This window comes from Nothobranchius furzeri, chromosome 16 (genome assembly GCF_043380555.1).
Source record: "Nothobranchius furzeri strain GRZ-AD chromosome 16, NfurGRZ-RIMD1, whole genome shotgun sequence".
Taxonomy (NCBI): domain Eukaryota; kingdom Metazoa; phylum Chordata; class Actinopteri; order Cyprinodontiformes; family Nothobranchiidae; genus Nothobranchius; species Nothobranchius furzeri.
In genome coordinates this window covers 41,921,576-41,934,600 of record NC_091756.1, presented here as the reverse complement: position 1 = coordinate 41,934,600, position 13,025 = coordinate 41,921,576, and the positions used below count along the sequence as shown (strand labels likewise).

At 42.3% G+C, this 13,025-nt stretch overlaps 1 protein-coding gene across 1 annotated transcript in view; it reads left to right on the top strand.

Moving 5' to 3' along the window:
- Positions 1-336: 336 nt before the first annotated feature.
- Positions 337-13,025, top strand: part of LOC139063535 (vesicle transport through interaction with t-SNAREs homolog 1A-like) — a 36,019-nt gene continuing 23,330 nt past the window's right edge. Inside the window, exons 1-2 of the mRNA XM_070545688.1 lie at positions 337-561; positions 4,155-4,209. Coding sequence (XP_070401789.1) covers positions 548-561; positions 4,155-4,209 — 69 coding nt within the window. The 5' untranslated portion in view covers positions 337-547. The remainder of the gene's footprint in view (positions 562-4,154; positions 4,210-13,025) is intronic.

Here is a 13,025-nt window from a genome sequence, read left to right as displayed (position 1 = left end):
AAAGAATGGTCTAGGCATGCTCCATTGGAACCTCAGCAGCTCCTACCAGGACTCTGGCTGGCCAATCACAGCTCTCTAGAGGGGTTTCAAACACATAAAGAGCTGTGATTGGTCCATAATGGTGGGCCAATCATAGTGCTCTATCTGCTTAGTGAACAAATCACAGAGCTTTATCTGCTTTGTGGGCCAATCAGGGCACTCGATATGCCTGGTGGGTGGGATGATGCAACATAGTGAAACGAGTATGTCACATTCATTGTCCAGTGGAATGCGGAGATCATTTGAAAGACAACGGTAGAACCCGCCCCACAACCGAGAGCCGTCAGTCGAGCGTGGCCAGACTAAATAATACATTTATTTAGTCTGGCTTGCCAGGCTACACAAATGCGGCATAGAATGCCTTTCTGTAGTTGGAAAATGTGTAGCCAATCACAAACCCCGGAGACATTAAACCCCTCCCATTTCCCCCACCAACGTGTTGGAGTTCTACTACAGTTCCTACAGTTTGGAGTTGCTTTGAAAGGAGACAGACGGAGAAGAACTCATCATGTCAACACCAAGGTGAGATCCAAACCGTGACACGGTCCGCGGGGAGCAGTTCAGATGTTATTGGTTTCTTTGTCTTCTTCTCCGTGAACCATTATTAGCCTATCCTTTGCTCCGTCTTTACTTCTAACAGATTGACGTTTGATTCTTCTGTGTTGCGCCTCCCTACTTGGCTATGGTTGCTATGATGCTATCAAAATTAACGCCCGTATACTTTTGCCGTTGTTAAACATAAAGATATAGTTCACCTTTTCATTCACCTTTATACTCTCACCAAATTATTTGCTATTACACATTGTAGCGACCCCAGCGTCTCAGCGGCAGGTTTATAGTCCCCAAATCAACCAGCAGGAGGCAGTAGTGGTTCACACCACACCTTTATTAGGCTTTTGTCTTCTACCATTTGTAACGCTACAGACACAGATCCTCTATCATGCTCCTACCACACAGAGTCACGGTGTCAGTTAACCATGCTAAGGAGGAGCGGAAAGATGGCGCTCTAAGTAGCATGTCTGTCTAGGAGCTCTCACTGTTTCCTGAAGTTCACTTATCATTTGTTCTTTGCATTTGATTGAATCTTTAATGTCCTGTCTCACATTACTTTCATCCTGAAGTGAGTCCTTTAAGTTTTGAATTTCCCTTTGCAGAGTTGTAATCTGTTCAGTTAGGGCCGTTTCACTGTTGCAGCCTGCAAGTCTTCCATTTTACTTTGCCTTGATCCGTTTCAAGTCCTGACCAACGTCTGCCCTCTGCTGGACGTTGCGGGTACTGCCGTTGAACCTTGAAACCACACCGTTCGGCAGGAGCGAATCGCTCACGAAATTCGGCCGCTGCTCGCCCAGATCAGACGCGCCCCAGTCGAGGCGCGCCTCAACTTAGCTGTAGTTTTTCTTTTAAACACTTGGTGTCCTCCATTTCCTCTCTGCCTTTTCTCAGCTCTTTTTCTCTACGTTTGAGTGTTTGTACGTGTGTGTGTGTGTGTGTGTGTGTGTGTGTGTGTGTGTGTGTGTGTGTGTGTGTGTGTGTGTGTGTGTGTGTGTGTGTGAACCATCGACTTATATATATATATATATATATATATATATATATATATATATATATATATATATATATATACGGTGTGAACCTATGGTATGAACCAGTTGTTTCTGTCAGTTGAATCTCTTGGAACCCGCTCCAATTCTGCAGCTGTATCCTAGCAGTTTCTTCCGAAATGGGTGCATAAATAAGCATGTTTTTCGGGGGTCGTACAGCTCCTTGTGTTTCTCAACTTCCATAATTAATTTAAAGTCATCCATCTTAACTGCTTGCCTCAGGCTTTCTGCCTCTCTGTCCTGTTTGCTCCGGAAAAAAGACACCCAAAACCACACCCCCTTCACGTAGTCACACACGCACACAAGTTCGATGTGTGTGTATGTGTTTGTTCGTGTGGTTTTTCTGCAGTGTGTGATTACGAACACATTTGACTATTGCGGAATTTTATTTTGAAATGCTTTATTTTGTTAACTTTACCGGCCTGCCTCTTATGTCTAGGTTTGACTTCCTGCCAGAATTGACGCGATTCACCCGCGGCTCGCGAAAAAAATAGAGCCGACGCCGAAATGATCGCTGCACGGCGCGGGCTTGAGTGCGGGCTGGAGCGCGATTCGCGGCGCTTCGGCGGCCGATGTGGTCTATAGAATAGCTTAACAAGGGCGCCGAATGAAGGCGGTCCCATTTTCGTGGCGCTTCCGCGGCCGGTGTGTCCCCGGCGTTACTGTAGCATTCAGTCAATATTGAGAAGGCCGGAACTGATGGTGAATGATGATTTATTGAGCCGTCCATATCAGTCACAGTGAGCAACATGTTAAAGGAGGAGCTGCTCTATGATGATGTAGAAGAGTTCTTTTGGACAGATTCAAAGGTCACCTTAGGATACATAAATAATGAGGCAAGGCGCTTCCACACATTTGTTGCGAATAGAGTGCAGAAAATACGGAGCCACACCTCACCGCAACAATGGTTTCATGTACCTACTGATGAAAATCCCGCCAACATGGCTTCCAGGGGCACATCTGTAAAGGAACTGCTTTCAACCAACTGGCTCACCGGCCCCCAGTTTCTGTGGAAAGGAGAAATACAGCTTCCAACAAGAAAGACTATCGAGCTCCCAGTAGGAGACCCGGAGGTGAGAAAGGTGCAGACCCTAAACACTCAAGCTGTAAAACATGCAAGTCTCAGTGACCACCTCACAAAGTTCTCCTCCTGGTCCCGTGCAGTTAGTGCTGTAGCACGTCTCAGACGATATCTGCTCAAAGACAAATCAAAGACACTCACCACTGTAGCTGAAAGGAAAATAGCGGAAACTGTGATCATCAAAGATTTGCAAGGACAAGTGTATCAAAATGAAATAGACACACTCAAAAAAGGCAAACAACTCCCAAAGAACAGCAAAATAAGCAACTTGGATGTTTTCATAAACAAAGACAGTGTGCTCAAGATTGGTGGAAGGCTTCAGCTTTCATCTCTGCCCAGTTCAATCAAACAACCAACACTCATTCCCGGAGAACATCACATTGCAAAACCGATAATCGCACAGTCTCATGAAAGAGTTAATCATCAAGGAAAAGGCTTCACCATGAATGAGATACGATCCAGTGGCTATTGGATCCCAAAGTTGAGCCAAAGGGTTTCCTCCTACATTCGGCAGTGTGTGTTCTGTCGTAAACAAAGAAGGCCTGTGGAAGGACAAAAAATGAGGGATTTACCCACAGAGAGGACTGAACAATCTCCACCCTTCACCTACTGTGGTATGGATGTTTTTGGACCATTTCTGACCAAACAAGCACGTAAAAAACAGAAAATGTATGGACGCCTTTTCACATGCTTCTATTCACGTGCAGCCTGGTTTACTTCCTTTCATGTCAGGCAAAGGCGGACTGGTCATTGGGAGTACTGGGACTTTTCCAGGTGGGCTTATGGGTGTGTGGGCCAGTGTGATCAAAAAAAGGGAAAACAAAGTTTAATACAGCTGGGCGTGAGCTAGCCGCTTAAGAGGTTTGGGAACTTGCCCAGCCAGAATGCTCGGCTGCAAATTCCCAGACTGAATTACTGTCCTGGTCCCTCCCTGGTGTCGGGTATTTTGAAAAGCAAGAGTACAGAATGCACAGGTGTGTTAATGAGGGCTGCATCTCATTCAGAGAAAGTTGTACTCACCAGAGATTTACCGAACCACAAAGAGCTGGAGCCCTCGTTTGTCCACGTGTACTCGCCTTACTTTAGTGTGTGCTGTGAAAGTGTATATGCTCCATTTAAATGTATAAATGTTTAGAAAGTAGAATAAATCACTGGTAATTTTCTTTCATTTGGAGCTGTTTTTAACCAAACTGTCCACATTAATCTTGGTCATGCCTGTACTAGCCGTTAGCTTGTCAATCTGATAGAAACTTCTTCAAATTCAATCTACCACACAGAAGATAGTAATAGTTTATAATCTCTTTATATACAAAGTAGATTGACTTAGTGTGAATCGTTCTCTTTCTTTATGTAAATACTTTTAGAAGGTTAAATGTGTTTTGATTTAAACTGCAGCTTAACTGTCAAATTTCTTCTACTTCTCCTTATTTCAGATATGAAGAAATTGCCATGGATGAGGACCACGCCGGAGGTTCTACCCAGAACTCGGTGAGTATTGCTCAGGTTAGTCTTTTTGGCTGACTGCAGTGTGCCTGGATGTGTTGTGAATATACAGTGGTGCGCCTGTAACCTTAGATTTGTCTGCCTGGCAGCTCTGGGAATACACAGAAAAGCTGCACGGCACATTGACACATTACAGTCCGAGCTGCTGTGAATTCATCAGACCTGCCGCGGAAAGGAGAAAGGCGGGGAGGATTAATAACATCTACAGTGTTATCTAGTTGGCCTAATTTCCTGAGACATATCAAGCATCAATTAGAGAGAATTACAAGTAGATGCAATTAACATGTCACAACAAATTATATCCAACAAACGCTGATCTCCTCTCTGGCTGTTAGACAGATTTGAGCATCTGAAGGAAAACTGGCGATTGTTCAAATCTAAACTGACAATCTGAACTTTAGAAGATTATTTACTAATTCCTTTTTTTCCCCCTTTTTTAAAGTGACTGCAGCGAGTCTTTGAATTTGACGTGCGGTGATTAGCGGCTGATAAGACTTCGGTCTGTTCACAATAAACAAAGAAAAAGCATCCAGCTGAAAAATAATTCTCTTCCAAGGAGGGGAAATGAGTGCAGAAGCTAATTGAGAGGCTGATGTCTGTGGAAGCAGCAAGTCTTTCTTGTGTGTGTTTTTGAACGTGTGTAGATTTTGTACATATACTCACGAGTGTGTTTGTGTGTATTTATCAAAAGATAGATGCCGAGCTGGGGAAAAGAAAGTAGGCAGGCCCTGAGGCAGTCACCATCTCTGTGCTTAAGAGACAGTAAACATCCTTTAAAGAGAAACGCGTAGCTGTGCACCTCCATACAAACACTCTTTAATTATCAAGATCATAAGCGCTTGCATAAAACTCCGTCTCTTACAGACATTAGCTGTCAGCTGGGTTTTATTCTCTGGGCAGCAGCTCCTCCTTTCTTTTTGAATTCAGTGTGCTGGATGCAGTTAAAGCTCCATTTTCTTCTTTTCAAGCTTTAGAGATGCAAAAAATTTCAACAGGAGGCTACATCCTAATCTTTCCTTATAAACATGGCTACAATAAAGGCATATGCGATTATTCAGTTTAATAAAATAAGTGCTGACGATGATTTTCCATATTTTATTTAAGAGGACACTGTTAGAAATTTGCCCTAAGCTGCAAATCAGCTCCCTGGTGAAATTACAGGTGCTGGCCAGTAAATTAGAATATCATCAAAAGGTTGAAAATATTTCAGTAATTCCATTCAAAACGTGAAACTTGTACATTATATTCATGCAATGCACACAGACCAATGTATTTCCGATGTTTATTACGTTTAATTTTGATATTTATAGGTGACAACCAATGAAAACATCAAATCTGGTATCTCAGAAAATTAGAATATTCTAAAGGCCAATGAAAAAATGTTTGTTTCTCTAATGTTGGCCAACTGAAAAGAATGAACATGAAAAGAATGTGCATGTATAGCACTCAATACTTAGTCGGGGCTCCTTTTGCCTCAATAACTGCAGTAATGCGGCGTGGCATGGACTCGATCAGTCTGTGGCACTGCTCAGGTGTTATGAGAGCCCAGGTTGCTCTGATAGTCGTCTTCAGCTCCTCTGCATTGTTGGGTCTAGCGTATTGCATCCTCCGCTTCACAATACCCCATAGATTTTCTATGGGGTTAAGGTCAGGCGAGTTTGCTGGCCAATCAAGGACAGGGATACCATGGTCCTTGAACCAGGTGCTGGTGGTTTTGGCACTGTGTGCAGGTGCTAAGTCCTGTTGAAAGGTGAAGTCTGCATCCCCATAAAGTTGGTCAGCAGCAGGAAGCATGAAGTGCTCTAAAACTTCCTGGTAGACGGCTGCATTGACCCTGGACCTCAGGAAACAGAGTGGGCCAACACCGGCAGATGACATGGCACCCCACACCATCACTGACGGTGGAAACTTTACACTGGACCTCATGCAACGTGGATTCTGTGCTTCTCCGCTCTTCCTCCAGACTCTGGGTCCTTGATTTCCAAAGGAAATGCAGAACTTGCTTTCATCAGAAAACATAACTTTGGACCACTCAGCATCAGTCCAGTCCTTTTTGTCCTTGGCCCAGGCGAGACGCTTCTTGCGCTGTTTCATGTTCAAGAGTGGCTTGACACACGGAATGCGACACCTGAATCCCATGTCTTTCATGAGTCTCCTCGTGGTGGTTCTTGAAGCGCTGACTCCAGCTGCAGTCCACTCTTTGTGGATCTCCCCCACATTTTTGAATGGGTTTGTCGTCACAATTCTCTGCAGGGTGCGGTTATCCCTAGAGCTTGTACACTTTTTTCTACCACATTTTTTCCGTCCCTTCGCCTGTCTGTTAATGTGCTTGGACACAGAGCTCTGCGAACAGCCAGCTTCTTTAGCAATCACCTTTTGTGTCTTGCCCTCCTTGTGCAAGGTGTCAATGATTGTCTTTTGGACAGCTGTTAAGTCAGAAGTCTTCCCCATGATTGTGGTGCCTTCAAAACAAGACTGAGGGACCTTTTAAAGGCCTTTGCAGGTGTTTTGAGTAAATCAGCTGATTAGAGTGGCAGCAGGTGTCTTCTATATTCAGCCTTTTCAGAATATTCTAATTTTTTGAGATACCAAATTTGGAGTTTTCATTAGTTGTCACTTATGAATATCAAATTTAAATGTAATGAACATTGGAAATACATTGGTCTGTGTGCATTGCATGAATATAATGTACAAGTTTCACGTTTTGAATGGAATTACTGAAATATTTTCAACCTTTTGATGATATTCTAATTTACTGGCCAGCACCTGTAGATGGCTAAAGAGATTTTGTGCTTTTTTTTTTTTTGCCGTCTGCATAATCACTTCACTGTGATGTCTTAATTATTGTTTAGAGAGCAAGGGCTTGTGAAAAATCTGCTGTCTCTGTCCTGGTTATGATGCCTGTTTAACATTTCCTGAGACTTGATCAGTCGTGGGAAGGGTGAATGGGGCCCAACTTCACTTGCTGGCTCTGAGCTCCTAATTGGAAATGCATGTGCTGAAAGTTGTATTTAAATAACAGGAGAAAAAAATAATCCCACAGCACCAGTTGACTTTGAGAAAGTTCCTGACCAGCTCATATTTTGCAGCAGAATGCTCCAAACTGGTTTTGATGTCTCATCGAAGGCTGTGACTTATTTCTCTGGGTGAAAATGTTCCATGACCTAATGTTTGGCTTTTGCCGCTCATTTTGTTAAATAAATAAAGAATGGCAACTTGAAGAAATACCTGCGTCTGGTACCACTTAGAGGAAAAGAGAGGACAGTTAAGGAGAAAGAGTGGGGCTTTTGTGTTGACGCTCTGCGACTTGGCGTTCAGGAGGATGTGCTTATGCTCGCCAAAAAGGAGCATTTATAATTTTTCTGTCACTTTCTGTTTTTTCTTTTTCTCCCAGACTTAATGATCAGCATTTAGGACAAAACGCTCTTTGTCTGCAACGAAACCCGAGGGGGGTGCTTTTGAGACATTTGATACTACTTGAGTTTCATTTTTTTTTTGATTGAATTAACCGAGTTTGTGCATGCATAGATTTCAGCACAGCTGTGGTGAAATGAGGACGCTAATGACCGATTAAAACCCGAACCCTGGTGGGCCTTTGAGCTCAAAGCCACAGAAATCAAGTGTTTGCCTGTTGGTAAAGCTTAACCCACTTGTTTGTCTTAAGACAGGTTAATTGCAAACCCACGGTTGGCATCCACTCTGAGCTGTTTTATGGCACCAAGGTCTTGTTGTTTCTTCCCCGTTACCAAGCAGGGAAAGGTCACAGTCTGTTAAGCTCCTCCTGAGAGACCCGTGAAACCAAATGGATGTTTTTTCTTAATTCTTCCGTTTTTATTTTCCTTCCTAGCTCCACTCACTCTAAACATTCCAGGTGTGCAAATATGAAAGAAGGGGGCTGCCACTGTTTTGTTTTTTTCTTGGTGGGGCAGCAAAGAACGCCTCATTCGCTTTGATGAGCGATGTGTTCATGCGTGGACTTCAATGTCACCCGCCATGAGGCAGCTGTGAAGTCGCAGCTCATGTCTGTGGTGCCATTTACTCAGTGATGAAGTGCAGAGATCGCAGTCGGTTCCACATTCACCTCCCTCCCCCTTTTTACACACTTGTACGCACGCTGTCGGAGCATGTGTTCCTCCCACCTCAGCTGTATTGTGACTGCACGCCACCGCTAATACCAGTATTCATTAAATCTCAAGCTCCACGATCACACCGATAAAGGTTGACTGAGCGATTATGTAAGGTTTTGTCATCAGAAGGCATTAAGATCCAGTTGCGCTCCCCCCCCCCCCCCCCACTGCATCCTCAAATGTTTTCTTGGTACAGAAATAATTAGTTTCATTTGATTTCCCTGTTAGATGCAAGGATATTTTTGTTGCCCCAGCAAGAATTGGCGCCGTCTCACCGTAAAGGTGACATATCAGCATCCCTGTTGAAGTTAATTTGCCATCAAATTTGCGATTCGAGCTGCCAAAGGGAAGACGTGGGGAGTGGATTGTAACTCATAAGTATGCATTGGGAAAGAGCGTTGATTAACATTGAGGGCTCATGAGACAGGCGCACTAAATGTGTATCATCTAGCCTCAGAGCCTGGCGCGGGGATTCAATATGATATCTTGCATAATGTGTCCTTGGTTCCAGACTCGGGAAGAAAGCCTTGCACCATTGGTTCCCTTTGCCTTTTGCCTCGTCTCTCGTGCAGCTGTCCAGGCTCCAGGCAAGAGCTGAGTGAAATCTGACAGGACTTGTGAAATAGACGGGAGTCTACATAACTGGTGGCATTCTTATGTCAAACTGTAGAAAATATGTTTTTCGCAGGGCATTAGGTACGCTGTGGACGTCACGTCGCTGTACTCACAAGCAGCAAATGGTGCAACAAGAGATCTGGGAACCGTTCAGACTGTAAACAGTGGTTCATTAAACCAACCTTTGTTAGTCATCTATTGACACGGGTCAAGGGACTGGTGAATGAAAGAATGATTGTGCATTTTTGCACAAGCGCTCCATGTTTTCATCAATCTACTGAGTGATGCCCCTCTCTCATATTTCCCCACAGAATGCCTGTGGCAGTAGTATTTATTTGGCACATTCTCAGCATGCTCCCACTCTTGCGGTTGAAGTGTTGCATAGCAACTGAGAAAAACAGCTTTAAATATTTTCGTTAAAAAGGTTTTAAGAAAATAAAGAACAGCCTGCAATTACTGTTCATTTCTCCCGAGTTCATAAGTTTAAGGAGCTGCAGAAGTGCGCCAAGTAATAAATGAAAAACCAAATTAGGCTTCGCGTAGGCCTGGAGAAAATTAAAATTGTGTAGAGTATGTCGTCCCGCTCCTGCCAATTGGTTTCATCTATTTCTCTTTTGTTTATTAAATAAATGCTGTCAGATGCCCGCACCTTCACTAATTCATAACTGTTTTGAAACAAAGCTAGCAGGAGTTTTAAGAGTTCGGCTCAGTTTTCCAGCCAGTGGAGTCTGTCTTTGACAGGATGGAAAAATGTGTAGGTGGGTGCAAATTTGAAGTGATGTGCTTCAGGAAAACGAATAGGGATGGAGCGATGGGGATGGGGGAGCATGTGGAGAGAGAGAAGGCTGGATGACGCACAGCAGGTGACAGACAGACACTAATAGTAATGGCTCTTATCAGTGCTTCGCTCGCGCTCTCTTTTCACATGGGCTCTGACATCCTCCTCCTACTCCACCCCCTCCATCTAGCGGGGGGGGGGGGGGGGGTGTTGGGAGCTCGCTGGGTTGCGCAGCCCGCTCAGACGGAAAGAGCCTGCCAAACACCGGTCCCCTCACATATAAATTGCATCATCAACATTGCCTAGATTATTCCAAGCTCTCCCACCGGGTTTATGGCAGCACCGGCTCAACTTTAACTGTTTGACTCACTGAAGACATTCAGGTTTCCTGAGTGAGCTGTGCTTGGATCTGCTGTGAAACACACCAGTTCTATTCTGTCTTAAGTTTTTAAACTAAATCCTGGGGAGGTGTGTCTGTGTTTTCACTCGCGGAGGGTTATTATAAGGACGAATCTGCTTTATTTTATGTCTTGAGTTGTCAAATGTTAAGTTATGACATGTTTTGCACATAAAGGGAAACAGGTTCTAGGATTTATTGGAAAAAATAAGAGCTTAGTGATGGAATTCATTTGGCTGAGTGTTTCTAGGTATCTTTGTTTACTCGGATAGAATCAGTTTGTTCAAAACATATTTTAAAATAATGAAATTGCCTCGTAATTTATTTTAAAATAAATAATTTTTTAGCTAACAAATTAATTTACTTTGAAAAGTTTACATATTCCCAAATCAGTGAATAAATTAGGATATAGTAAAGAAAGTAAGTACATTTTATTTATCACAGACATAGAACCACAAAGTGCTTCACATAGATCAAAACAAAGTCAAAGTCATAAAATCACAATGATCTCAAAAGAGAAATAGATTAAATCTGAAAAACAAAGTAAAAAATTATGAAATATCATAAAACAGATTAAAAATTAATTACAAATTTGAGTTAAAAATAAGAAAACAAAAGATTTAGGTAAAAGCAGCTTTAAATAAAAGGGTCTTTAGCTGTTTTTTGTGTCCAGACTGTCAGTGCTGCGTAAGGATAAAGGAAGATCATTCCAAAGTTGGGGTGCAACAGTCTGGAAGGAGCGATCACCTCAACTTTTATATCTGGTCTTTGGAACTTCTAGAAAGTTCTGGTGTGTGGACCTGAGGGCTCGGGTTGGAGCATAAGGCTGTAACGGTTCAGTAATATAGGGAGGAGCTTGACCATGTAGAGCATTGAAAGTTATAATCAGGATTCTAAAATGAACTCTAAAGATAATGGGTAACCAGTGCAGAGACATTAGAATAGGAGCGATGTGAGCTCTTCTGCCATTGCAGTTCTGGACCAAATGAAGGAGGTCACAGGCTTTTTTGGTAAGACATTTGAAGAGCGTGTTAGAGTAATCTAGATGGGAGGAGATAAAGGCATGATAACCATTTCAAGTTAATGTTTTGACACCAACCTTCGCAGTTTGGACATATTTCTTAAGTGATAAAAACTGTTTCGGACCAATGTTTTTGAGTGGCCATCAAGAGACATTGATTGATCAAAAACAACACCCAAATTCCTCAAGTTTATCTTGATGGCAGAAGATAAAGTACCAAGTGTTTGACTAATTAGGGTTCAGAGTCTAACTGAAGGAAGTTTTCTTCTAGTTAATATATATCTGGTAACCACATACTGTTTATCTCATTTACATACATGACACAAAAGTTAATTACTTTTCCTATTGTTATAGATAGCAACCAACTGGTAAACAATTATGTAAATTTTAACTGGATAGTCCTGAGAATATTAGCTAATTTCATAATTCAGGTATATTAACATTTAGCCTCTATCTGTACAGATGGCATCATTGTATTAAACTAGTGTCATTTATATGGAAAAAATATTTAAAAGAGAATAGATTGTGACTCACTTAGCTTTTCATAAGTCCAACTTTCACTTTCTTGCTCATTACCGTGAACCATCAGGGCCATAAAACTTTTTCACCTGCTGATTTAAATGCAGAAGTCAGGTCTTCTGACTCTTGAACTGCCCATTCAGTGCTGGGTTTATATATATATATATATATGTATATATATATATATTCGCTTTTTCGTTTGTATATTTGTTCTTTAAATGAAGCTTTAGGCAGAAATCAGCCAGAACGAGCTTGTATGTCGGGTCCTGTAGTAATTCCCGTTTGTGTGTGTTTCTTTAGCGAATTATGCAAAATTTTGCGGCATTCGTTCCGCCTCACTTGGTAGTAATATTGCGGTAATGGTCTGTCCTATAAACGGCTGTTGCGCCATGGCGCAACAGAGGGAGGTTTCATGATGACGTGGGGAGTTAATGCCGAGCTCCGGCCGCCAAATACATTGAGAATGAAAGTAAACACGAACAATAAGTTTAGCTTTTTGAACAAAATCAGCTGAGACTGCAAATTGGAGCGCTGCATCGCTCCGTGAGCGTCTCTCTGTTAGAGCTGAAACTCAGAACACAAGAGACAGCACAGAGCTGCATTGTTCTGGGGCTCCCTGTTAATAACTTATAACTGAGGAGTTTTTCATGACGCAAAAAAAAAAGCACAACAAAAAAACACCCCTTTTGTGTTTCTTAAGAAGATCTTTGTTCAAGATGTAGGTGTCAGATGAAAAGGCACACTTAGGCAGAAATAACTGGTGGTGGTTTGGTACACCTGTACTCTCACAGATGCACAATATTTATCGTATGTTGTATATGAACGATTTGCTTGAAGGCTCTTTAAGACAATCTGTCTGATAGTATGTTAAGTAAAGGATTGATAGCTTTACATGCTAACGATGAGCTCGTGTCTAGTGAATAATATTAGGTTGTCCTGCTCTGAGTCATTGTCAGAGTTAAAACCTAGATATTGATGTTACTGCTCTTTAAGAAGAGGACCTATTTTATGTTGATCTTTTAACTTGATGAGGTGAATGTTTTGAAGTTGTTCTTCTAGGTCTTTTTATTTATAAAGGCATACATTTGATACATTCCTTCATTTTATCTGTCATTTTCTTTTTATTGTTTTTCTACTTGTCATCATGACTGGATTGTTTCATTATTAGGACCATCACAGTGGGTCATTACTGAATTCTTAGCAGTTGAACTTTCACCTTTTACTTCCAAGTTCTTTCATTGTCAAACTCAGGACATATTATTCTAATGAACGCACACATACACACTTTGCTATTGCCACCCCTACCCTGCAGCACCCCCTCCTGCCTCCCATACCCACTCACAC